The sequence below is a fragment of the Atractosteus spatula genome, chromosome 12, assembly GCF_055471065.1.
Source record: "Atractosteus spatula isolate fAtrSpa1 chromosome 12, fAtrSpa1.hap1, whole genome shotgun sequence".
In the NCBI taxonomy this organism is placed as follows: Eukaryota; Metazoa; Chordata; class Actinopteri; order Semionotiformes; family Lepisosteidae; genus Atractosteus; species Atractosteus spatula.
In genome coordinates this window covers 45,752,869-45,780,017 of record NC_142717.1, presented here as the reverse complement: position 1 = coordinate 45,780,017, position 27,149 = coordinate 45,752,869, and the positions used below count along the sequence as shown (strand labels likewise).

Below are 27,149 nucleotides of genomic sequence, written 5' to 3'. Positions count from 1 at the left end.
GCTGCTGGGTTCTAGTGTTCACCGACGGACAACTACAGCCATCGTTCACCAACTGAACACAAGAAAGAAAAACTGAAGAGCTCAGCATACAATTATCACCTGTATAATTATTGTTTGTATTTTACTGGCAGCGGTAACTTCCTCAGGTAAGACTGGGGTTTGCAGCTGGTGTCCCAGCATTTACTCCTCCCTTCCTAAAGGCTGAAGGGGGAAAGTAATGGTACAGTTCACACACACACACACACACACACACACACACACACACACACAGCACAAGAGAAAGGAGAATTGTTTCGGACAGATGGAGCTAGGACGGCCAGCCTCTGCTTATGTCTGGCCAGTTCAGTGTCCAGCTGGGCTGTGCGAAGTGCCCTGGCCTACCTTGAGCCTCTCCAGGTCGGGTCTCTCGGCGCTGACCACCCCGGCCAACAGCTGCTCCTCCAGGCCATCCCGGGTCACGGTGAAGTTGATGAGGGTGGTCTGGGCCTGCGTCTCTGGCTGAAAGTGGGGGTTGGCCAGCTTGGTGTGCAGAATGAGGCGGAACCCACTGCTGTATTCACATTCCTTGTCTCCTATTTTGATGTACCTGTGGATTCACACACACGACCCGCGTGAACGTTGCACGTCGGTCTCCTGCACGCTGCCTGGACGTGACAGCAGCCCCTGTCCGCTGAAGGACCTTCCCCTCAGCTCCACGTAAGCACCTAGACGGGCCTTAGAGTTTCTTCAGGGCTCAACCCAGTATCCCCAGAAAGCAAGGCAGACACGAAAGAACGAAAGGATGGAAGAGGGCAGGTGAGGTCTGCATTATATCACCAAGGTGACCCGGTTCAAACTTTAACGAACAGCAGGTGAACTAACAGCCCATTTGAAATAACGCAGTCCGAAACTATTTGCACAAAGTCAATATTCATCAGTATACGCATTTCATTTGAATTAGGATTGCCTGAATCCTGATGATTTTATTTTTTTCTAATTACCCGGCAATTGTCAGCAGATGCCCATTTTACGGCAGTGGTGGTTACAGAATGGGTCAGGTTCAACTCTATATCTTCACAACATGGAATTAATGTACTATTGATAGAACCATTACTAGACCAAATTAAAGTCTGTGCTGATGGATTAGCCCATGGGGTTCTGTCAGACATGAAAGGAATAATTAGTATTCATTACTTCACACTCTACAACATTCCAATTATTAATGAACTTCAGCTGTTGGGCTGCACCATATCCATCACTAGCAACTTAGCAGGCTGTATTAATCACAGGAAAAAACAAGGTACTAGGTCATCTACAAGGAATAAACTTATAATCAGATTTACCAGTAGGAATTGTCAAGGTTCGGGGACTATGACTAGTACAAATGCTCAATGAATGAGTGCAGATATTTAATACGCTAACTCATGCATGTCTTTAAGGGGTGCAGCATCAGACCATAATGCTTTTCTGTTACCATGATGAATCACCTATACAAACCAGCTGCATAGGAAGTGGAAGCCATTGGATTACATCAGTTCAGGGTGAGGAAGAAAAAAAAAGAGGAATTCTCAGATTTCCACCTCCCTGACAGAAATATGCACGCTAATTTGCAAGATGCACGACAAAAGGCACAGAACAGGCATGAAAAGGTACTCAACAGCACTACACCTGAAAACTGCTCCGCCTCGTTTGGCAGATCGGTCAGGTGACAGACAGCCAGGCAGGGTATGCTCAGCGTAAGAGTGTTTCTTGGTATAGTGGGCTCTGTCTGTCCAGAGGTGCCCAGTAGGCTGCTTCAGTTTCAGATCTGGCTACATGCTACAGGGACACTGTGATCGCAGCGGAATGTGCAGAGCACGAGGACCAAGCGCTAAGTGGCGAGTGCAATAGTTGTGCAGCAATGCTAGAAGTGTTCTAGCATTTGTCATGATACCAAAACTGAAGAAACACTTAAATCCCACATTTGTCACATGGATCTCACTATAAAACCAATAGCCCTACCCCTGTGATTCAGCTCATGTGCTACAAATTCCTCCATAATCTCAAATCTTCCAGTCATCAAACCTTAAGTCAAATGCCTTCAGCTCGACTGTGCTCAGAAGCACATTCTCCTTAGCCTAAACAGGAACGGACTCAACCATATTTAACAACTGAAAAACAGCTTAGATTAACTCAACCTGCAGGTCTGGGAAATTACTCTAGCATAAATGTGATTAAAAACAAATTCCTAGACATTTTAAAAATGTTGTGTGTGATATAAAACAGTCTGAACTGAAACAAGGCAAACCTCTGCATGACCGAACCCCAAAAGAGTCAAACAGGATTAAAGAATACTGTAACACCTCTAGCAGGTAAAACACTAATCTACAAAACGATAGCACGAGTCTTCAGATGCCCTTCTAATAGGGAACCAGTAAGCCAACTGCAGACAGTAAGAACAGAACCATATAAACAGGAAAGCAAACAACTGCAGGCTATTCAGTCAATCACACTTGTGTGCTAGCTAGGTGATAGCAATACCTAAAGTTAAACCCGTCTGCAGGTCTAAAATTAATCCTGACTTAAAGATGACTCAACCTTAGTTTAGTTTGTTTCTCATTTGCACAAGCGCAATGAAACGCTTATTTGTGTGTATGCTCCTATACCAAGACATTAAGAAAATACCAAGAAACACAAACACAAAACAGAAGCAGCAACAACAACAACAAGCTAAACGACATACAGTACAGCTTTAAAAAAGCAGTAACAAGACAAGGAGTGTGAGAAGAGAAAAAAAGAAAAAAACACATCAGTGTGAGTAGTAATGCAGGTGTAGTAAAGTACGGTAGATGAGTTTCCCGCAACACAAAACAGACAAAGGTGTACAGACAAGGAGCAACATGCAATGCACCCTGCTGGAAACGCCCTGTTCAGGAAGTCCTAGCCTGGTCAGGAGGCAGGCGGATACTTACCTTCCTTTTTTAATAGTGTTTCTTCCCAGCAGTGGATCTAGAATGGGGTCCACAGTTTCCTCCAGATTTTCAATCAGGACGGTCTCACCACAGGCCAGCGCTCTCTCAAGCGTATCTAAATATCTAAAAACAATCACAATGACTGCGACAGATTCTCTCACTGACAAGAGGACATAGTGTAACTGTGATCAACACACAAGGAAAAGGGCGAGTATGCCCCTCACTTAATAAAGATATGCAATATTTACAATATATCAATGACATACACTACTCAGGAAATATAAATATAAAGCTTGTATACAGTATATAAAGACAACCCACTATGAACAATACTAAAACATTAACCTAAAATAATAACCTAAATCTTTCAGTTGATGGCACTTCATACCGCAAGCATTAATGCAAACGCATGAATTATATTATATAAATTATATATTAAGTATATTATATACTTGATTATAACTTATGGTTTTATGTTATGTTGTGCCTGATGTCTTTGTGTTACTGTTTTTATTGTTTTATTGTTTAACTGTCATGAGCACACTGAGGCAAATTCCTAACAACTAACAACTAAGTTGGTATAACAATAAATCTTGTTGAATCTTGAATCTTGAAGGCAGCAAAGACTCCTGAGGCTTGAAACAAGAGCTTCTTGTTCTGCGTGGAGACCTGTTGTGAATCCACAGCAGCTGGCTGAGGGGCTCTGGCAACAGAGGCTGGACGGTGGTCAGGCTGTGGCCACTGGCACCCGCCACCCACACACTCAGGCCCCTTCGGGGGTGTGATGTGGAAAGCAGCCACAGTATCAAAAAGGCAGATCAGATGTCAGTTAGTGGTCATTTTTTGTCTTCTATTGGACATTCCTTTTAAGCTGAAAGCTTTATGCATAAAAAGTAAATAAGACCACTACAATATATCTTTTTATAACAGCTGGGATATACATGGAAGCAATGGGACAGGAAGGGACAATGTACAATCCCCTCTGCTGTTTGACAAGCAGGACTTTCTCAAACACAAGAGCCTCTGACCGAACGCCTCACTGGAACAAGTACTGGACCACTAAAGCAGAATCAACCACGAAGACTCTCGCAAACATAAAAAGCAGTCAGCACAAGCAATGTGCATGCAGTTTTTTATCCACCTCATCACGCCACAGGTCACAGGCACGTTTATATTTGCGATTTCTGTGCTTGGGTCCTTCCAGGGATAACATGCAAACCCTTACCCTTTCTGGCCGAGACGAATGACCTTCAGATCGGCGCCGTACTTATTCTGAACCCACTTGATCCCCTGCTGCTGGGGATCAATGAGCAGAGGCCAGCGGGCGCAGCTGGTCAGGATGGCAGCGTTCTCGGCCGACATTCGGTCACCGGGCAGCCCTTCGTTATTCCAGGCCGCCACGGTGGCGTCGTCCGTCAGCATGCCAATCGGATCCAGGCCCTCGGTCAGCGGAATGGGCACCTGAAGCGGGAAGAGAGACCCAGTTCAGCCGGGCAGGAAGGAGCTGGCCCGGAGCGCCAGGGCGGGAAACCGGAGGCGTGATGGGCGGCGTGCCTTCTGGGATTTTAAGAAAGGGATCCACATCCCCAGCAGATCCTCCCGGTAGCGCCTGGTGAAGGAGCCCACGTAAGAGACAAAGGCAGCCGTCAGCAGAACGTCCCCACACAGGGTCTTCCGCTGGGTGTCAAGTTGCCCCACGGCCTGAGCCCAGCGGACGTCTTCAGCCTGCGGGACAAACACAGCAGACAGCACCCACTACACACGAAATCTGGGCCACTTCCTGTACAGAGTCTTCACGTAGATCAACACAAGAGCTCGGCAATGGCCAGGAGATCCAGACTTCGCCTCCAGTTAACTTCCAGTTAAAGGCAAACCTGAGATACAGGCCATCCGGTCATTAAACAGCTAAAACTAATCAGGCACATTAGAAGTCAAGAAATACATTTCTTCCAATTTTTACATCATAAAGCATGAAGAAAGATGTGCCAATGGACCCTCTGAGCAGTTGGAAGAGTATAAACTTGGACAACAAGAATTACATTGCAAAAGAGAATGAAATCATAACCATTCACATTGAGCATTGTTTCAGATATTTAATGATTATGATGAGATTCAGCCCCCTTTTCTTCTCTTAAATTTGTTTTTGTTTCTTGGCACATGCCAGACAAAGTGCTGACAGGAGTACATCTGATTAATCTCTTTCCTCCCTGACAATCTGGGAACAGCAGGACATAAACAATGAAGTATACAAACACAATCCCCTAAAATCGCATTGAAAGTTTAAGTAAAATTTCAATTAATTTCAAAGCTTCAATTTAGCATCTATTTAAGTCTTCAATAATGTTACCACAACACCTCATGACAATAAATCACCAGTGACATTAGTGTACAAGGGTTTAAGAGCCTCAACTTGTAGCATAATAAATTTCAAGACAGTTAAAAATCACTATCATTTTATCCTAATGCATTATAGATTGCCTGTAATATCATTCTGTCTGGGGTGAACCGTTTTTAATTTTTAACAGCTGCTCAGGTTTTGGAGTAAGTTAATGATTAAATATAAACTGTCTGATTTATTAGTCTGAACACCACTGCTTCCAGGTCAGTGGCATATAGACAAAATCATTTGTCTTGATATGTTTTAGAGTCATACTTTACCACTCTGTGAATAGGAACAGTCTCGAGATTTAAAATGGAACTGTGTAAAGAGACCATTCTCATTTGAATCCCTGGCGAACATTTTTGTATTTTAACAATGAAAAAAAATATAAATCCTTTGAAAAATACATTACTATTTATTTTACGGTTATATTTATAATTATTTTACCTAACTTTATGCGCAATTTTATGTTCTATATCTATATAATTTTCCAGGAGTTAAGAAATCAGTGCTCATCGTTCTCTGATATCACTGCATATTATTACACAGTGTGAATGATGTCAGACAATCTAGCTAAAGTAAATGTTAAACGTTAGGTTGGTTGCTACTCAAGAGAGCAGTTTTTCCCTACGAGACCTGGACCGAGCCCTGTCCCGCGTACCTCCAGCCCCCTGACCAGCCTGTTGGCCAGCTCGATGGTGCGAGTGGTCCTGGTCACTTCCTCCTGGCAGTGCAGCTTGTCCGCTGTGGCCTTCTCAAACTGAGCTGTGAGGCGACTCAGGCTGCCATCCAAATCCTTCACAGGCAGAGAACAACACACATGCCGCATGGGTTCACACCACTAATTCATCTTTTCTCTACTGTTGCAACTTAATTGTTACGAAGAATGCCAGTTTACCCTGACAGTGAGACAAAGTACACCCATTTAAAATGAATATAATCGAACAAGGATACGATGGTAGGTGGGTTTCTGGAAAACTCTGAACTGACACCTGCTTGCACTGAAAATCAAGCCCGTCAACAACCTGAAACTGAAAGGCATAGGAACTGAACATAAACCTTAACCTACCTACAGGATCTGTATAAATCCTCAGCCTATTTGAGATTTTGCTAGAAGATGTCTGCATCACTGTTACACCAAGTATGCGAGTCAAAGTAAGAGCTCAGTTTCTGACTGCCCTGCTTTATTGACTGGCAAAGGCAAGTGAGTCTCCTGATCCACTTAAGTCATTACCACAGTGCTAGCTCTTTAGCTAGCTAAAAACACAGCTATTTCATGTAGTTTCACAAAGTAAACACAGAAGAGCTTCAAGCCTACCACTAATACATAAGCCTTGGGTTTTTTTATTAGGTAATTTGTTAATATGAACAGTTTTGAAGACAGCTTTGACTCATCATCATTCATGGTGTGTGTATACGTCCTGTCTGTCTCACGGCCAGATTGATGCTCCCCTCGCTGCTGGACGACAGATCAGGGAAAACCCTTACGAGCAGCCTCTTCCGGATCGCTCCCAGCCTCCCTGTCGCCGTCTCCAGCTCTGTGTTCGCCACGGACAGGGCTTGTCTCCTGGGCTCCACATCGCAGTAAACCTGTTCACAAGAGTAATTAACTCCAGGACGAACACGGCCACGATGAAGTTCAGACACTGCCAGCCAAGCCAAACACAGACTGGACCCCGCGCGGAACCGCTTGCATCCTAAGCGACAGGCCTTGTCGTTACTTTCTTACGGAGTGCAGGTTAGAGGTGAGACTCTGTGCAGCTCGCAGGAGACAGATCGGCTCTTCCCTCGGGCGCACGGTACCTCGTAGTACTTGACAATGTTGATGACCCAGGCGCACAGCCCGGCCGCAGCGAAGGACTTGGCGCGGACCAGCTCGGGGCGGAAGTCGGGGCTGCTCAGGTACTCCCCCTTCACCACCCTCAGGCAGCTCTCGGGGATGTGCTCCTTGTCGTAGCTCACCAAGGCCTGCAGGAAGTCGTCCACCTGGGGAGGGGGCAGCGGACACAGACGTGATGTTCCGCAAGGAGCCGCGAACGCACCCGAAACAAGAGAGGCCACACACACGGTAACGGAAAGATCAAATGCACACAGCATCTGCCTGTGGCCATATACGCAGATGGCCGAGACGTGTAGTAAGCGTAGAGTGAGTCTGTGTAAACGGTCCCACCTCCCAGCGTTATAAAAACGGAAAGAGCCAATTAGCATTCATTCCCATGATTCACTGGCGGCACTAACGAGCGTTCCTATTGAAAGGACCCGTGCAGCAGCGAGATGGTGGTGTGTGAGCAGGCTGCGGAGACTTGGCCCCGCCAGCCTACCTTCCCCATGAAGGCCTTGGCGGCTCTCCAGCCGCGGTCCTTGGGCACGCGGCCGCGGGGAGCCAGCAGCACCATCACGGCGGCCGCCACGTCGGTCACGGCCACCGGCGGGTTGGGGAACGTCTTCAGCTCCGTCAGGTTCACCTGCAACGACACGAGCCGCGGCGCGCGGGTTCAGCCCCGCGCCCAAAGGAACGAACTCCGCAGGGCCGTGGGCTGGCCAGGCTTAACCGGAAGCAAGCAATGCTTAATACAGAGTGGCACCCGGTCCCAACACCTGTGCTAATCTCCCTGCTTATGACACTGTACATTATCTAACCGCCTGCGGCCTTTTCAGGCTTCTCCTGACAGCAGCGGCAAAGTGGTCTTCTCTGAGCAGAAAGAGCAGAAAATGCAACAAAATACTCACTACACAGGAATCTAGAGCCAGCTCATCATTCCTTCCTGTACATGAGCACAAACCTCCACATGAATGTCTTTTGTGTGCTGCACTAGTCTCACTCACGGCTCCCATGGGACGACAGCAGTCGCTTTAGCATCACCTTGTTCAGGGTGTTCAGTGCTGAGGTGGCCGCCACCAGGGCAGGCTCAGCTTTCGCCAGGTCCGTCTCGCAGTCTTTCTGCTTCGCGGAGACCTCGGCCTGGATCGCAGCCACCTGCAACCGGGCAAGTCAGAAACTAAACTCGCTGCGTGTTTAAGAGCAGAGTTACCACCCTGTAGCCTGAACTGGGCAGATGTCAGAGGTTCTGAGTTTGCTCAGTACAGAGATGCAAGAGCTCTAAGAAATCCACGGTGCTGCTTTGAGTGGTATTGGTGGACCAGTAGGTGGCGCTATTCTCTCTGGACTAGCAGTGGTCTGTATGGAATGTTCTGTATGGTGACCCTAAGGATATGCCTAAAACTATGATGTATGGTGACATTGTCCTGAAGGAGGTGCCATTCTTTGGACAAGATATTAAACTGAGGTCCTGGCTACTTATGGTCATTAAAGATCCCACAGCACAGATTGTTAGAGTAGGGGTATTGTCCAGGATGTCCTGGATAAATGCCACCCTGGACGTGAACAATCTGGCCTCCCTAAAGTTTCCCCTCGATTCAACTGGTGAAGCAGTGCTGCAACATGTCCACCAGGTGGCGATGCACTTCAGTGGAGGATGAAGTGTATGTCCCCTCGTATACATGAAGCGCTTTGGGATTATTTTGGAATGGAAAGAGCTCCATTAATTTAATCAAAGTGCATTTGTTATGGTTTCACACTTCACATCGGCAGGTGGGTGTGTGGTATATTTTAGACTTTTAACAGCATCCAGCACCTCTAACAAATGTATGCGAAACAACACCATCGCCTTTCCATTTTACAGCTTACATTTTTGTACGGTCTTTAACTCGCTCAAGGGGAAAATACAGCTTTCTCTAACTCTCTATGAAAAGCTTTCACCATAATACACGTCACTTAGTTGTAAATAGAAGCCTGTTGATATAGAGGAGAGCAATTTTCACTGAATTTATCTCAGCATGATAGACATACTGTACATATTAAGAAATACCGATATCATGTTAATAGTCCATTAACTTAATACTCTGAGAAGTCTCTTCTTTAAAAACTCAGGACCCTTTCCTTCTCGTTGGGATTCTTACCCTCTGCTCTTCTGCATCTGCTATGCGTCTCTCTTGGCTCACTTTCTCAGTCTGACGCCCTATCTTACTAATCAAAGCTTCCGCATCTTGGTTCTTCAGATTTAACTCAACCTCCTGAGAAGCAAGTTTGGCCTTCAGGTCCTCCACCTGCGATAAAGAGTTAGAGTCACCTGACCAGAAGAACAGATACACCTCTGAGCAAGACCATCGTTTCCAGCTGGTCAGCAGAACGGACTGACAGTCCTGAAGAGAGCGGTCAGCGGTCCATTCCTTGCTGTCCCCAGTAGGGGTCAACAAACAGTGCAGGAGGAGTGAATTAAAACAGTCGCACAGAGCATTAATATCGGAGTGACCCAATGACAAATGTGCTCAATTGTGTGAATTGAGGGAGAGTGACCCAGGTCGAAGGTGACCCTGCACATTCAATAGAACAATAATCAAGGCAAAGGTCATGTCAGGCGGTGCTTAATTGTGGCCGTGCTGCTGTCAATATATTCAGGCTGCCAGCAACTACTGGAAAACAGGAATGAGTAGGAAAACCTATTAATAAAATGAATGAAAGTTCCCTAAAACCCACTTTAGTTTTGACACTTCTGTCTTTTGAATATATACCTACTGTGGCAAATATGCAAATGAACTTGCTATGAAAGCTTCACCTTTTCAGAAAAAAAAACGCAAGCTAAACAGACTTTTTAATTTTGGTGCTCATACATTCAGTTAAGGCCACCAAGAGCTGTTTCTTCTTGTTATGACTTGCAGGCTGATCTCGACTCCTGAAGTACCATTAAGATACTAAGATACCGTTAAGATACTAAGACATGAGTGTCCAAAACAGCAAAAGAGCTCTAATTGTTTCTCATTACCAGCATAGTTCTTATATCTTCTATAGTTCCATATCTAAAGAATGCATCTATTTAAAATGTTACCAATCATCTCTTGCTCATCAGTGCTGAACCCAGGCGCACTTTTTAAAAGAAACCTGGCATTTCCTACTTATTAATCCCAAATATGACTGCATAAACAGGAGTCTCAATCCGTCCTATTGATTAGTCTTGATATAATAAACTGTTATACAATTACCAGCCAGAAGGCAGTACAAAGTACAGTGCAAAAAGTGAGCTCATACCAAAGCTCCTTAAAGAAGGGCCAAATGATTTCCAGCTGGGATATGTACCTGGGACGCGGTTGTCTTTAATTTCTGGATGCCATTGACAAGACGCTCCATTTTTTGAGAAAGTTCCTGCTGTTTCTTCTGCAGCAGGTTCCTGAAGAGGCTGATTTGCTCCAGAAAGCTCTTGGGGGTGGTGTAATTGTACCTCTTCTCATTCCGCCAGTATTTTTCACTCGTCTCGTTGACACTGGTGTGAACGTGGGCCATGAAGAGACTAATAGAATCCTGGATGTGAGGCTGTAAAAGCAGGAGCCCAGCAGAGAGGCAGGATTAAGTGGAGTTTAACACTGGGAGCTGATGGGGCTTGAAATATTATCTTCATAAATTCTGATTTCATCTACAAGTTTTGCCATTTTATTCGGATAGCTTTGACTTACTCAATCTGAGATTTAGGCACTGCAACTAGAAATGATTATACTTTAAAGCCACTGTGAAAATAATGTATTTTAGCCATGACATGCAGATTGCCAAGCTGGGGAGCTGTTTACATTATCCTCTGTGTCCTCCAACTTTTTAAACTTTCCAAACAGAAGCTCCTGGCATGCTAATGATTATTTATTGCGTGATGTTTAAGCGGAAGCATGTTTAATTAATCAGGAGCTGTTAGGGATCAATTGATAATACAAAAAACAACAACAAATGAACTACCGAAATGGGTATCAAAACCTGGACATAATTTACGAAACAAGCAAAAAAAAAAAAAGAATCAGGAAATCATTACTAATTAAGGATCGACACAATAGTTCACGAAAGTGCCGGCTTGTTTGCCAGCAGCACAAGTACAGACTCTGCATCGACTTCTGCTTAAATCTCCAATTATTAATAACGTGTTTAAATTTCAGAATTAAATTCAGCAACGCGCAGGGGATCCATACATCGATTTGTTTTCACATATGAGCCAAATTAAAATGAACTTTATCTGAAATACTGACAAAGCATCTCATTATCTCCTTAAAGCGGCCCTCGCTGCTCCCCTTCCTGCTGCAGGGAGTGGTGACGGAGCACCGCTGATACGTCAGTGCCTTTATTGCCAGCTCCAGCCATTTGGGCCCTTGTGCTCCTGCATTGTGAAAAGGCTGAAAGTGGCCTGAAAAGGCACATCTCAGAGAGATAAAATAACTATTGTCACTGGGCACAGCATGGAAGAGGCACACTCCACCAGAGAGCAGCTGTCTGTAATTCACAGGGCTTTCAAGCAGTGCTGGAAGCCTTTGATGAGTGGGCTCCCCTTCCCTGGCAATTTGTCACTTCTCTTATGAGAAGGTCAACAGTGACAGCACTTCCTGACTTTAACAGCTGTGGCTTTTACAGGGTCAGCCTGCGATTACTAATTACAGTAATTTCATTAGCATAATTGATTTCTGCTCGAGACCGATCTGCTGCTGTGGAGAAATGAAATGACAACATGGGTTATTTTGCTATTTGTGTACCTAATTACACATTTGTCTCATCATAACGCAGAACTAATTATGAGGAATCTATCGAAAGTTAAAGCGACTAATTCAAACAAATGTTAATTAAAAGTCGAGATGAAGGCAGGGATATTTTTTTCAGATGGAGCTCCTGCAACAAAAAAAAAAGAAGAAGATTTTCTTTCAAGTACATACACAATCTAAAATGGCTCTGTCTTACGAGGCTGTACAGGGAAGGAGATCACCTTGCTGCTGCACGACTGCATTCCTTTGCAGAAATTGCTCTTGTGGGATTAAATAAAGCCAAATCTCACTGGGCAAACCCTGTGATAACCCTGTGCACCCAGAGAGCATTTTTTCAGAGCATGTTTAGCAAAGTCAAAGCCATGTAGTTTGGGGGTTCTGTAACTGTTTGCCTACAGCATTACAGTATATTTTCAGGGTCCTAAAGTCAGCCCCAGGGTGATGACCTCCTTGTTGATGGGTGCTGAGTGAGATGGGTGAGGCGGGTTTCTGTAACATCTTATGTGTGGGGGCAAAAAAAAAAGAAATAAAATGTCTTATAAAAAACATTTTTAGCCCCTGCTTTACTACGCGAGATGTGCTTTTGGCATTTAGTGCGTTGTTGCATTCATCGTTTAAAACAAATATATTTATCAGCACCTCATGAAGCCATGATCCCCGTGTGAATGCTAAACCACTGACCGCTGACCGCTGACCGCTGACCACCGGGGACAACAGTAAATCTGTGGAACTAAATGCTGCAATGCATCTGTAATTCCTGCAGATAGCTCCAAAAACATTTCTCTATTTTATCTCAGAAAGACAGAGGGCCTTTTCTTTCCATTGGAAATGCATGTGGTGAACCCTGGAGTCCAGAGATCCATACCCCAGCCCTGACCCGACCAAACCGGGACCGACGGACCCGCTCTATAAGCTGCAGTGGGCCTGAGGCCCTGCTGTTCGGACCCGCGCTGCTGCGAAGTGATACAGACCTCGACCCCCTGGACCCCCTCCAGGAAGCGCCTGCTGACCGACTGCAGCGCCTCCTGTGGCCACTCGTGGAACCAGTCGACGGCTGTGCAGCTCACGATGGCGGGAAATCTACGGGCCCTGACTCGCAGGGTGCTGCCCACGGGGGAGAAGCACAGCGCCACCTGTTGGTCGGGGAAATGGAAACAGGGCTCAGGCAGGCCTACCGTTAGCAACCAGAGTATAGAGCAAGTCGGGTGTTCAGCTGCATAAAGCTGAAATGAAGTCACAGCGAGGACAAGGCACCACCTTACAAGCTTTAGGAAAGTTATTTTTCTTTTTCTTTTTCTGTCTCAAGTCTGTTAGGAAAGCCTAAGAATCCGTTCAGCTTGTCTAACTTGTCCAGTTTTCAACAGCTGACTGATCTGAGGATCTCACCCGTAGCCATGTCCTAAACGAAGCCAGCGTATCAGCGCCAGCAACACGGCCGGGCAACCTGCTCCTCGGGCACCCCTTCGAGTAAGAGAGTGTCTCCGGTCCTTCCTTGTCGTTTCCACTGGTGTCCTGTGGTGTGTGTTTCAGGGAATCCAGCGGGCTGACATGTTAAGGAGGATTTCGAAACACCTGGATCAGGTCACCTCCTCGTCTTCTAATGTGTCGATCACTACTGTCCAGGTGTATCCACTACGCTTTACAAGTTCAACGCGGTTGACTGTGTGTATGGCATGGACAAATGCTGTTCAGACATAACACTCTATTTTGTTATTCAGACGTATCAAGTAGTTACTCCTTGCTGGATCAGTAAACCAAAAGGGACGATCTTATATTGTCTCTAGGAGCTCCACTCTCCTCTGAATCTAGGGTTAGGGGGAGGGAGCCGACGAAGGCTAACAGAAACTATGATTTTGCGGAAGTCTTGTCCCAGCTCTCTGCTCAGGGAGAGGAAGAGCACGAGGAGTAACTGACAGGGAACCTTGGCCTTGTGGATGAATTCTCCCTAGGAAACCTGCCGAGGCTGCACCTCCTTGATTTATTTAAAACACCGAAAACCTGCCGACGGCTCACTCAGCCCAGAGATTCCAGCTGGACTAAGATACATGACCCCCTTCTCCGTTTTCCATGTTTGTTCATGGCTTTACTAAATGCACTGTGGTGCTGCTCCTGGTTTAAAGTGTAAAATAAGTAAATCTTGGAAATGAGATCACTGTCACTTAAGGAATGTTTGTAACAGTCGGTGAGAAGAAAGCCAGTTCATTATCACAGTCTGCTCATACCCTTATAGTTCTATCTCATTTAATTTTTCATTCTATTCATAATCATTCATTTTGAAATTGTTTGGTAAAGGTAGATTTGACTGAACTGTTCCCTCTACACTTACAGTGTTTACCACATTCCCACAGTTCCTCTGATAGGATTTTATTCTCCATCACCACATTTATCAGGCGTTTATTTCAGTGTCATCTGACACATTGTTATCAGAGTGATAATGACACAGGTTTTGGCTGGAACGTTAATTTTAAGCTTTCGATTCTGTTTTCGCAATGATCTTTTTTCTAATTAAATGACAAAGTTCCTAGAGACAAAATACATTTTACTCGCTGAGAGGTTAGAAACATACTGTACATGGCTGCACTTTACTTCCAAAAGGGGGCGCAAGATCCTAATAAGTCAAGAGTTTTGTCTTGAGAATATTTGTATTGTGTAGTTTATGTAAAGTGCCTTAAGAATGCTCTGTACTGTAAGGCTCTATATAAGAATACAACTGACTGAACGAAAGGACATGGGCATTCCCTCTCACTGTAGTTATTTTAGGCTCTCTCTCCTTGTTAGGAGAACAGCAGCATCATCCGGACAGAAGCTGAATTAAGAGTTTAGGAGCAGGTCTTCAATTGTGTTCGAATACTAGAGGATTTACAAACATCTTTATTTTCGAGGAAGTAATTAAAAAATCATCAAGATGAAATTGAATGGGCTCCTCCGAGTTTAAATTCACTGCTTAGCCTTCTACAGGTTTTAAAGGATCTCACCATACTTATCTGATCAATAACTCCAAAGCCAAAACCACAATTGATTCAGATCATTTTTATGAAGTCAGTGTAAAAAGCACTACTGAACTTGTGTCTCACCTTCAGCTGCTGTCTGACTCGATCAATGAAGAACTTCCAGCAGCTCTCCCTGCTGTCCGGCAAGCCGAGTCCCCTGACCTCACTCCTGATTCCTGACACGATTCCATCCTCCTCTTCGTCGCTGAACAGCTCTGGGATTTCACCTGCAGCAGGTGTTCAAAGACAAAGCCGTGCTTCAAGCCTCAGAGAAGCAGTTTCAGTCGTTTGTCCTATCTTATATCCTGATATTCCCATCACTCCTGAGCCTAAAATAGTGTGCATCTATATACTGGCAATATATGTAAAATAATCAGATGCAATATAGCAGAGGCCCTCGTCACTGAAAAAGATACACCGATACCTCTTCTGGGGTAGATGAGGAGTAATTGATGACTCATTTGTCTTTACTAATAGCAAAGGCATTGCAGAGAGTAACCAGTCTAATTAAATATGCAGATGACATGGTTCTTGTGGGACTCTGTTTAAAGGACCAACCTTTAAACAGATGTGGTTTTATGTAACTTGCTTGTGTGTTTTGTACTTCTATGGGAGAATCCAAAGACAAATTTCCACAGTAGTGGACAATAACGTATCTATCTGAGAGACAGGATGCCAGTAGTGGACAGCACACAGCTGTTAGTGGAGGCAGCATGGGAATGTCAGAGCAGCTCTCACCTGTGGCCAGCCAGTCGTTAATGAGCACAAGGAAGCTGTCGCTGGGCACCTGTGCGTCTGTCAGCAGGAACATAGTGGGCATGTTCTTGGCACCAGTCTTGATGTACAAATTGGCCAAGTCCACCTGATGAGACACCAGTGAATCCTTCAAGGCTTGTTAGCGAGCTAGCGAAGGAACACGCAAGAATTATCTACCAATTGTTCCAATCAGCAAGCGTTGCGATTTGGCCTGCTGAAGATCTATTACTATAAGCCACCGCCATGCTACAGATGAGCAGCTGAGTGTCCGAGTGTGCAGAATTCTAACAACTAAAATACTTAAGCTCTGTACTGAAACACTGAAGAATGTGCTTTGGGTTTACAGATTTTAATATCTGCTTGATGCCTTGAGCAGCTGGAGAAAAGGGCAGAAATGCCAAGCGCAACACTGCATTGGGATTTAACTGGGGCTAAACCTTACATCTTGAAATCCCAATGCAGTATTGTACTAGAGAGCACATTCCAATACACATTCCCAAACACTTAAATACGCAGGAATACTATTTAACGTAATAAGAATATTTTTAAGTCAGACCGTAAGAATGGTTTCAAAGAAAAGAACTGCATTTTGGCATATCCTAGATTTCTTGTCTGCAAGTAGCTAATTGATCTGAGGATCTCTTCCAGACATTTCTTGAACGAAGCCACAGTATGAGCTTGAACAACCTTGCTGGGTAGCCTGTTACAGAGCCCCAGACTGCCTCCTGTTCTCAGTTTGAAATGCTCTTCATTTCCACTTCACTCTTACCGTGTTTGTCTCACTGTTCACTCTGCAGAAGTCCCTCGGGTTGACTTTGTCAATCATTGTCTTTGAGGATTTTTAAAACTTGAATAGTCTAGTCGAGTCTTCCGTGTCCAAAAAAAGATTCTGTTCTTTTCACCCAATCTGTGACCGGCACGTAGAAGGATGCTTCAGCCTGTCAGTACTGGACATTTCCTTGAGCACAGAGATGCAGCTGGTTGCTCTACTCTAGACTGACACCAATATCTGTTCTACAATACTGTGACCAAATAACACACAATATTCTTGTGAGGACTTACTAGTTCATTGTAAAATTTCAATATAACCTCTCTTAATTTACATTCTATGCTTTTAACCACATATTCATGTTATTATAGTTTGTTTGCCAATTGTATTGCTTGCCTAGTAGATGTAGATGATGCATTAACAAACACCTTAGTCTCTCCCACCAGCAATGCTTGGTCACAAGCTGAGCGGTTCCTGTATTTATAGTTCCTGCTATGTAACTCTATTCTTTTGTACCACTCTGAAATCAGCACTCCTCAGCACTCTTTCCTGTAGTTCTTGGCATTTCTGCCTTTTTCTGCACTTGATGGAAAGAACAGAACACGTCAGACCAAGCAGATATTGAAATATATTTTCTGCAGGTCTTTAATGAGACCTGACAATTATTCTACCCACCCACAGTAATAGAGTAAACTGGACTGAATAAGATCTATATCGTGTGAAAAGCCAAGAAGCTATTGATTTGTAGAACGCTGTCTAAAAGGAACCCTGATCCATATTAATTAACTACGAAGGTGTGAACATGTTTTATCCCATTTAGGACCAAAACACCCGACAGACTTTAGCCACACGCGCTTGTCCCCTGATCCGATTAAACTGCCGCAAATTAACACCCGGAATGGGACCACACTTGTAAGGAAGTGCCCCGTGTCCTTCCCGGGAGAGCGAGCGTTCCCGGCAAGCCGCGATGCCCGTTACCCGCAGATCCTGGATGCCGTAGCCCCTGCGGAGAGAGATCTGGAAGACGTCCAGAGCGCTGATGTGGGCGGCCAGCCTGGACAGACTCTGCTTCCCGCTGCCGCCCACCCCCACCAGCAGCGCGTAGCCCCGGCAGGCCTGCAGGATGCGGCTGATTCGGCAGCTGGAGAGAGAGGGTTTGCGTCAGCAGGGGTCAGCGGGGGTCAGCGGGGGTCAGCGGGGCAGCTACCGCTGCTGGGAAGCACTGGGCTGGTGCCCGTAGCCGCGGCAGTATTATCACACCCGTCTCAACTTCCTTCCACACAACTAAAAGGGTGCCACTTCTCTTCTTCGTGAAAATGTCCTACAACACGCCGCAGGCTCTGTACACTTGCAGCCCTAACAGCTAAGGTCATTCTGAAAGCACGCCGAACGTCTGTGGATAGAGTTACTAAATCCTCTGATGTAACACAACTTCAGAACACAATTCTGAAGAAGAGCCTGTGAAGATAAATCGATTAAATCTCATGAAACTGAAAGAAGAGTTCTGGTATCAGTCGTTTGCCTACTGAAGTCAAGCCTCAACTTGTTCAACGTCTTTTTTAAAATGCCTCCTACGTTCCAGAGGCTTTGACCCAGCACGGGCCACACTGTTACACAGCTCAGTGCCATTGGCTCAGAGATAAGTCAAATACACCTACACATGCTGCATCGCATCTTCAAACAACACAAGGTTCATTGCTGCGTTAAGCTCGTTGTAGCTCTCCAGAGTCTCCACCAGCACTTTCTTCAGTGTCTCCCAGTCTCTGACTGGCATATAGCGGGATTCTCCAACTCCATTGGCAAAGTGGCAATAAATCAGAGGCCTCTGCCGTAGGATATGATCCTCCACGCCCTTCCAAACAAAGAAACACTCATTTTAGAAACTCTTCGTCCTAGGAGGCTAAGTCATTCAGCCCCGCTGGCTACAAAGCAGTAAATCACAGGGCGCCAGAGTTTAGTGTGGTCTGCCTTTCTGTACCTTCTGAACCAAAAAAACCCAAAACAAAACAAAACAGCATATTGAGTTCAAACAGAATAATATGCCAAGCCCTTTCCTGCCTGCAGGCCTGTGATAAATCACAAGGCAAGGGACTATGACTTTGACGTTACTGACTATCTGATAACAATGGAAGTTATATTTCTTCAAAAAAAAAAGCTTTTGGAAAAGGTAAAACCGTGCTTATTAAAGACTTACTGCACATACCTGCTTATTCTGCAAAAGTGGGAACATAAAAGACAGCTTTCAGCGTCTTCCTAGTGAGGATTGTTACTGAGAAATGTCAATACGCTTGTATTGATGGATTATGTCAACACTACAGAGAAAGACTTCACCTGCATCCAAAGACTTCAGTACGACTGAACATACAGGAAGCTGAAGAGGATGGGAATTCTTACCTCAAAGTGTTTGTGTGCGGCGTCCAAAAGTAACTTGTTGAAGTGCTCGCAGTCCTTGGTCTCCACCAGCTTGTCAGAGTACACTCGAGATGCTTCGTGCATCCAGAGCAGCACCAGATCGCTGCTCTGTTTCAGACAGTCAGCCGAGGAGAACAAAATGCCCTGCAAGGCAAACTCTCCGTGAAGGTCACGACAACACCTGCCTCTGCAAACAGATGGGACTGTTTTTTACTGCCTGCGACAGTTCCTGCAGTGCAGTATACAGTAGATAGTAAATCTGACACAGGAATACTGAATACTGTCCAAGTGTAAAAGATTTTCTTTGCTGCTTCGACACTCCAATTTTGTTGTGTTCTGCAAGCTTCACTAGTTTGATCGCCGTACCAGAGCCTAGATGTAATTAGAATAATCGATCTAAAAATTAGGAGAAGTGTTCCAGGTCAGATCCCTGTGGTACACCACTAATTACATCGCCACAACGATGTACAGCAACAACAACAACAATAATAATATAATAATAATGATAGAGCTCCCCTAATAAGTGCCAGTAATGTACCGCTGTTTCTGCTGTTGCACTGATGCAATGCAAACAGAATGGTGGGACTATGTTCTATGAATGCAAGCAAGCTTGCGAGAAGCTGCACCTGGAAAACGCTGGAGAGGTCCCTGAGGTTGAAGGTGTAGTGGAACTTGACGGCTGTGGGCAGGAAGTTCTGCACCATCCGGAGGTGCAGCCAGATGGCGGCCTGCACCACTGCGGGGCCTGTCCTGCCGACCGCGGGGCCGAGCGCCAGCCGCCGCAGGTGGGAGCCCAGGATCTGGGAGTAGATGGTGTCCAGAGCCTCCGCACACGGGAAATTGACAGCAAACACTGCAAAATGTCTCTGTGAGGAAACGGCACAGCACCTTTTACTCCAGCACGAGTCCCACAGATGTGTCCTCCACCCTCTCCCCACCACAAGTACCTGCAGTCTTGAATTCACAGTGAAACTCCCAGCTGTGGGATTCATGCAGGCCACATACTGACAGTTGTGAACTTCTTTAAGAGTTAGTTTCTGTCTGTCGTACCTAGAGGTGGGGGGAGGAAAAAAGATTATTAAGCAGGTTATTATTAGTAGTATAAAAATAACACTATTCATTCTGGTAAAAGTGAAACCTTTCCCATAGAGTTTAGCTGGTAGATGTGTTTGAACCTCAGAAGACGTCCAAGCACTGCACAGCCAATGTGCTCCATGTGCTGCAGATACAGTCCTGCATCCTGAACGACACTGCACTGCTGACAGAGGAAGGAACTGCCAGGAATTACTGCCATCTCGTCACTGCAGGCTAAAAAAATTGGAGAGCTATCTAATCTCCAATTAGTGTTCCACACTTTCAGATGCCTGTGTTTTGATAAACGTCTTCTGATGCCTAGCGGCTCCCACAGGAAAGCAGCCTCACCAGTGCTTGTAATCCAGGTGCTGTCTGATGAGAGTGTGGGGCTGCACTGTGCCATAGGTGTCCACTGCCGGCATGTTGAGGTCATCAATAAAATAGATCAGCCTCTTGTTTCCTGGGGGGCCGTAGTTTCGGCCAGCTTTCTTCTCCAAGGGTTTCTCCAGGACCCCTGAGACAATGAAACACAAAGCTAGCCCGATCTCAATTCTGTTGTCTTAATAAAAAAACAGATTTTCCATGCCTCCCTGCTCCCAGTCTTACTCTGCAGCATGGCGGACGTGGTGTAGTAGTTCAAGGGCACTTTGGAGGCCATGTGATCATCGGAGAGTGCTGACAGGGTGTCTCCGACCAGCACGGTCTTCCCCACCCCGCCATTTCCCACCAGCATCACAGGCTTGCCCCTCTGCAGGAGCAGGTTGACAAAGTACTTGAGCCGCACAGTCTCAGGGGTGTGCACCAGCAGCGCCTGGAACGACACGCACAGGCCGTACAGGAGAGAGAAGAGTGAGCACAGGCCGTACAGGAGAGAGAGGAGTGAGCACAGGCCGTACAGGAGAGAGAGGAGTGAGCACAGGCCGTACAGGAGAGAGAGGAGTGAGCACAGGCCGTACAGGAGAGAGGAGTGAGCACAGGCTCTACAGGAGAGAGAGGAGTGAGCACAGGCCGTACAGGAGAGAGGAGTGAGCACAGGGCATACAGGAGAGAGAGAGGAGTGAGCACAGGGCATACAGGAGAGAGAGAGGAGTGAGCACAGGCCGTACAGGAGAGAGAGGAGTGAGCACAGGCCACACAGGAGAGAGGAAAGTACAGCACTACAGCACATGCCTTCCTCATTTAATTGAGAATTAGCTGAATCAAGAGTTAAAGCAGTCGACTCGAAGGGCCACAGTGGGTTAAGATTAGAATTAGGTTTCTGCATTATCCTGTTCTGGAGATGATGCAGGATTCCAGGAGTAAAACCTAAAATTACAAGCTCTAACCACTAGATGGAGTCATGTGTTAGAAAACATAAGAACTGGATGTGGTAGTTCTTGTGTTTTTAAAACAAAATGAACAGTATTTACATCATTCTTATACTGTATATGATTTGACAAAGATTTCATAAAAGATTTTTTGCCTACTTAGCAGTCATGAAATTATTGAATTACAACAGGAATATTATGTCACCTGTTAAACACTTTTTATCTAACATATGATATTGCTTTTCTGTGGTGAGCTTCCCCCCAGTTGTTAGAAATATATCCAACACAATAACAACAGTGGATGTCATTGGCCTGAGAAATGGGCTCTGTTCTACTGATGCTCTATTTGTTGCAGTGACTCATTTGCAAATCTGACACAGCTCGATTATTATTTTTTTTAATTCAGCTTGCTCTTTTATTTACCTGTAAGGGACTTTCTGACTCCATTTCAAACGTGGGGACCTTGTCACTCCAGGGCAGAAACCTCCTGCTCTCTGTGTCCAGGTAATAATCAAATACTGTGCCCTGGGATGGGAATTTGACAGCTTTCATCTCCTTTGTCCACCACTGGCTGAATTCAGCTCGGTAGTCAGTGAGCTAAAAAGGAAAAGGAGCAAATGTTTCAATTCACTTCTTTTCAAAGATGACTGTGGTCATAGTGGTAGTATGACAATGTGAAAAGGGCAGGAGTTGAAACACACTGCAATGCTACACTTGCTGTTAGTTTTCAATACTGACAGCCACCCATCTGAGTTAATGTGAGTCGTGGAGTAATATCCCTCGCGGTTTTAAGAAAACATTTTACCACAAGGTTCATTTTAGAAAAAAATGGGAAGTTGAAGAGACTGCGGTCAGCTCTACACAATCTCTCGTGACTGCTGCTCAATCAGAAAGACGCTTTTTGTTTCTGTTTGTCACTTTACCGAATCTCCTGTATGAGACTGCTACTAGCCGGGCGCCCCCTGCCTTACCTGATCCTGATAGACTGCTCCCCCGAAGGCCCAGATACAGGCAAAGACGAAATAAATCTCATAGAGTTCTCGAGGGGAGTCCGGAGGAACATTCTGTGGAGTCAGCAGGCAGCCCAAGAGTGAGCAGAGAGTCTGCAATGAAACACAGCCTTGCTATCAGGACACAAGCAGGTGCAGCTCTGAGGACTATGGGCCAACTGGGATATGTCAGGCATCAAACTTCAGAACAAACCAGCACACGACAAAACGTACCACTCTCAATGCCCAGTGAACGCCGTGAGTATCGACAGTGAAACACAAACCAGAGGTCGCATATGGAAACTAGGGGGAAGTGCATTTAAATGTGAAAAAAAAGAGGCAATTCTTTGCTCTAGGGGTTGTAAGAATGTGGCACAAGCTGCCGAGCCATATTGTTGAAGCCAAAACCCTGGTTTACTTCAAGAAACAGCTGGGTGAGATCCTTGGATTAATTACTTATTAACTACCAAACGGGCGGTGCTTGCCAAATTACCTCCTCTCACGGTTTATGCTCTATGAAACCAGAACCAAAGAACTAATTTTTATCTCCAGCAAAACACCCCTGGAACAACACAAATGAGTGAATTAGGGATTTTCATTTTTTTCCTGTGACACAACCCACTACTTGCTTGACATTCTGTTCACAGCTCCTCCCTGTGGTTTCTGCAGCAATCGCCTAGGAAGATGTCCCAGTTCCTGGGCGTGAGGACTGAGCTGGGACTTCACCCCGTGTGGAACCGGGCGTCGGTGACCCGCGCAGCAGCTCTGCGCCTGCTAACCCACAACCCCCTCATACTCACACTCCTCCTCGAGAACCTTCTTCAACAGCTTTTCATCGACAATACAAGAGTACTGTCAATACACCTGGGCAATACAATAACGGCAAGCCTAGATCTTGCACCGACAAGATCTCCACCTAGACCCGTGTGTTAAAAGAAACGCAGTGAGCGCGGACAGAGAATGGCTAGGAAAGATGCTGCTCTCTCCACGGAGAAACTTCCATTTACGCCAGTGCTGAGACACGGCCAATTTCAATGGCAACGCTACAGTCCGGGGAGAGGAGGGCCCACCTGCACCATGCTGCTGTCAGGAATGGGAGTGATGGTTTTAATCGTGCTCCTCAGCTGCTCCAGACAAGGGGGGACGTATTTCTCAAACAGGATGGTCAGATTGGCCTTCTCTGACTGCTGGCTCCTCGTGTCAATCCAGCTAGCTACGTACCTGGCCAGCAGAAACAGCCCACTCAACACAGCAAACACAAAAGAGCAACGCAAACACACACTCCGCACAGCTCCTGTGAAGCCAGCAGCTTACTCTCCCAGTGTCCCTGATTGTTGGCTACTTCACAATGTACAGTAGCTGCTAATTCAAATATGTCCATAACGTATTTGCTGCTTTAGAAAGAAAATTCCATAGCTGAGATTTTAATTAACCACACAATGCATTCCTGCTACTGAAACAACCTCAAATTGCATCAGTTTAAAGTTTTCTTTTACAAAACAGTCACCTCTTTAGTTGAGCTTAAAATGTTTACATCTCGACGGTGACTTGAAATTTAAAATTAAACTTCAGCATAAACAAACATCAAAACATTTTCAAATGACACAAGTTTAATCGACAAGAGACACCTAAGCCAATTCTTTAAAGTATTTTTTAAATCAGGCTTAATTAAAACAAACCACTTTGTGCAATCAGAACCGGACTTTAAAAATGACTGTTTTAGAGACAAATACAAATGGTGCCGGGATGATTAATCACATGAACAGTCCCTCTAGTGAATGAAGTTTCAGCTGCTAATATGTTTATGTTCTGTGATCTTTGTGAGCAAAGCCCCCAGCTATTTATATTCTATTAGTGTCATTGTTGCTGTGGGTTCAATTCTTCAAAGCAACTGCAACATTTATCATATCTAATATGTGCTGTGAGTGACTTTTCTGTTTCAGGAGTGTAATTCACTTTTGCCTGAGAGCATCGGTGCGCCTGTGTGGAAATGCATCTGCCTACATTTCCCGTCAAACAGGAAAATAAATCATAGAGTTTGAAAATCTTTGCGCTTTAGTCAAGATGCACATAACCGTTTGATGGTTGTGTTGAGTTTAGCATGTGCTGCCTTTAGAATTAATGAGTATCAAGCTGGTGTTTTTCAGAGAATCACAAAAGTGTTTCCTGCAAAGATTGTTGCCCACGAATGTAGGTGAGATTCTCAATGGAAAATAACCCTAATTTCCAATACATTTCCAAAGGCACTCACTAAGCTGGTCTCGAATTCCTCGTGCTGCAGACCCTGAGCGCCACTAATTCAGATCCACCCAGAGTCACTGCTGTGCAGGGAATGCGGCTCTAATGTCTGATGTGGCGCAGCAGGAAGCAGCAGGAAGCTGGTGTCGTGCACACCGGAGGGCGGTGCAGATTTCGAGGACGGACTCACGGGTTCCAGCCCAGATCCTGGGGGTTGACGTAGAGGATTCCCGCTCGGGACACGGTGGCCGGCGTGGCTGCTCTTAAATGGCTGATTTCAAAGAGCAGCCGCATGGAGGGAGTGAGAGGCACCCGTTCGTTGCTGGCCAGCGTCAGCACCTTGGGGAAAAACGTGGAGAGGGTTGAGGTGCGGCGCTTCTCTCTAGACCAACCCCTTCGGCCTGGCTCCCTGCAATTTCCCTGTCCCGTGACTGGATTCATGAACCCATTCATCGTTCACTTACAGCCCGCTACTGACAGCGTCCAATTCCAATTTCTCAACTCACTGAAATCACTGCTTTGAACTGTAAAAAAGAACTGAGCAGAGAGGCGTTTCTCGCCCCAAACCAGGACCGCTGATGTAGCCTCATTCAGAATTCCTGTCACGGCCAAGTCACAGGAGCAATTTGGCACCTTATTGTCGTCCATGACAGTGTTGAGGGACTCGATCCACATGGGGTCTATGTCTCCGTCCAGCACGATCCACTTCGGCCCGCCGTGAGGGAGGTTGGCCTGCTCGCGCAGCAGACACGACAGGAGTCCTGAAACGGGAAAGGCTCGCGCTGACGTCGGAGTGGGAGCAACGGACAACAAAATGAGGGCAGGCGAGGCGTGTGGGGGGCTCCGCCATCGGCCGATCACCGACGAGGTGACTGTCGCCCCGCTGGCCCCCCGACACGCACGCCGCTCGCCCGCTCCGAGTCCACTGACCGTCTTTCCACTCGCGCGTGGTGGGGTGGACGAAGCCGAACAGCTCGTCGGTGGTGACGGCCTTCGGGTTCAAGTCGCTCCACACGGGCTTCTTCTTCAGAGTGGCGTAGGTTCTGTTCAAGGTTTTCAAAACCTGCGAAGCGAGATGGAGGGTCTGTCATCGAGCAGTAGGCACAGCGGGAGGATGTGTTGCCTGAATGCCTGAGTGATTTGATTGGGCGTTGGAAGGCAGGTTTAAAAGGACCTTGGAGACACTTTGCTCTCAAGCATGATCAAAATAAAATATAAAAACACCAAACCAGTGCTTCGATAGTTTTAACAACAGTGCAGACCTGGCTTGACTATAAATCCACCGCGTCGATTGCATTGGGAAATTGCATTCCCAATAGCACTGTCAGATCTGGGCAGTGCAGCTACTGTAGGCTGGGCTGAGACACTGTTAGCATGGGAAAGCTCCAAGGAAAACCAGGTTCCTGCTGGAAGTGGACCAGTAGGTGGTGCTCTTCCCTTTGGGCCATGTATGGTGACTGAAGACCTTGTGCTTTAATATGTATAACCTCAGTGTCCTGACTGAATGTCGTCTGGGCTTGAAATGGCCTCCCTGAAGTTCTGCTTTAATTCAACTGGTACAGCTATTTCCTACTCCTCCATCTGATCTGCTGGTATCTAATGGCTGCCAAGGACCATCCAGGTGGGGAGGCTCTTCAGTGATGGATAAAGTGTGACCCCTCTTCTATATGAAATCGTTAGGAATCCTTCAGGATGACAAACACTATATACTGTTAATGCAGTGAGTACCCTTGAATAAACCAGTTCAGAAACCAATTTATTTGCGTGCATTGGTTTTGCCTCTTAAAATCAAGATTTAAGCATTACTTTTTTCTTGGATTTTCTTTGTATTTGAGAGAGTTGACTGGTATGCTGTGATGTCAGCTATCTGTTGCCCACTCTAATGGCCTGCTAGTTACAGCAGAATGTGACCTAAAAAACTGTACAGTACATCTTCCATTGTAATGGAATCCTGATCCGAGTGGTTGAACTACTTGTGCAAAACTTTGGAAAAGATCATACAATGCTCTCGAGGAGTAAAAGAGATAGATGCTTTTTTTTGCTTAAAATGAGAGAGCAATGGAACCTACCTGGCTTTTTCCTGTTCCTGCATTTCCAACCACAAACACTGAATGGCGAACAGCCAGGAGCTCCTCCAGCTGAATCACCTGGAAAGCAAAAAATTAACACTCTGATCGCCTCGATGAGTACAATTATTAGCGGCATCACTATTAATCAGTTTCTACATAGATCATTACCTGTAGTTAAATAGTTTGTATTTTGCATTTCATGGTCCTGAGCAGCAGCTAACATGCCATATATATACTGTATATTTCCATTCTTAAACACTTTTCAAATTCAGGCTGATCTGAACTTTTTCTGGTGAGTTAACCTCTATTTGCACAAAGTAACACAAGACAGATCCTCACTCTAACAAGCAGAGAAAAACTAAAAGGGAGATCAATAAGATGTTAATAGTCTTGTAAAAGAAACAGAGGCTCCTATGAAAGCATAGGGGACCCTGGTTCTATCTCAGCAGAAAGGGAGGAGGAATGGGCTCCTGACTGGAGTCTTACAGGACCTGGTGAGGGTAAGACAGACAGACACAGCAGGGAACACGTCTTCTGAGAGCAAAAAAAGGCACATTATGGGAATGTAAAAATTGATTAGCTCTTTTTAGGCTGTTCTGCTTTCTAGCATTGTGCAACATGCCAGGGCTAATTAATATTCACCTACTTACGTCATGTACGTAATGTAC

The 27,149-nt window shown here is 45.6% G+C and overlaps 1 protein-coding gene across 2 annotated transcripts in view; it reads right to left on the bottom strand.

Annotated features, from left to right (window-relative positions):
- Positions 1-27,149, bottom strand: part of LOC148823190 (dynein axonemal heavy chain 11) — a 76,320-nt gene that overhangs the window by 15,818 nt on the left and 33,353 nt on the right. The window contains exons 40-67 of one of the 2 annotated variants that reach the window (XM_088928892.1): positions 26,482-26,559; positions 25,343-25,475; positions 25,046-25,173; positions 24,603-24,751; positions 23,245-23,395; positions 22,157-22,288; positions 21,609-21,782; positions 20,485-20,689; positions 20,227-20,392; positions 19,752-19,854; positions 19,431-19,670; positions 18,787-18,948; positions 18,051-18,244; positions 17,371-17,533; positions 15,606-15,729; positions 14,952-15,094; positions 12,849-13,010; positions 10,445-10,678; positions 9,271-9,417; positions 8,174-8,287; positions 7,632-7,775; positions 7,114-7,296; positions 6,799-6,900; positions 5,972-6,106; positions 4,485-4,655; positions 4,156-4,391; positions 2,931-3,053; positions 382-586 (exon numbers count right to left, since the gene is read on the bottom strand). In XM_088928892.1, coding sequence (XP_088785018.1) covers positions 382-586; positions 2,931-3,053; positions 4,156-4,391; positions 4,485-4,655; positions 5,972-6,106; positions 6,799-6,900; positions 7,114-7,296; positions 7,632-7,775; positions 8,174-8,287; positions 9,271-9,417; positions 10,445-10,678; positions 12,849-13,010; positions 14,952-15,094; positions 15,606-15,729; positions 17,371-17,533; positions 18,051-18,244; positions 18,787-18,948; positions 19,431-19,670; positions 19,752-19,854; positions 20,227-20,392; positions 20,485-20,689; positions 21,609-21,782; positions 22,157-22,288; positions 23,245-23,395; positions 24,603-24,751; positions 25,046-25,173; positions 25,343-25,475; positions 26,482-26,559 — 4,401 coding nt within the window. Of the gene's footprint in view, positions 1-381; positions 587-2,930; positions 3,054-4,155; positions 4,392-4,484; positions 4,656-5,971; positions 6,107-6,798; positions 6,901-7,113; positions 7,297-7,631; positions 7,776-8,173; positions 8,288-9,270; positions 9,418-10,444; positions 10,679-12,848; positions 13,011-14,951; positions 15,095-15,605; positions 15,730-17,370; positions 17,534-18,050; positions 18,245-18,786; positions 18,949-19,430; positions 19,671-19,751; positions 19,855-20,226; positions 20,393-20,484; positions 20,690-21,608; positions 21,783-22,156; positions 22,289-23,244; positions 23,396-24,602; positions 24,752-25,045; positions 25,174-25,342; positions 25,476-26,481; positions 26,560-27,149 lie in introns of those variants that run through there. The other variant, XM_088928891.1, reaches the window with a different exon arrangement.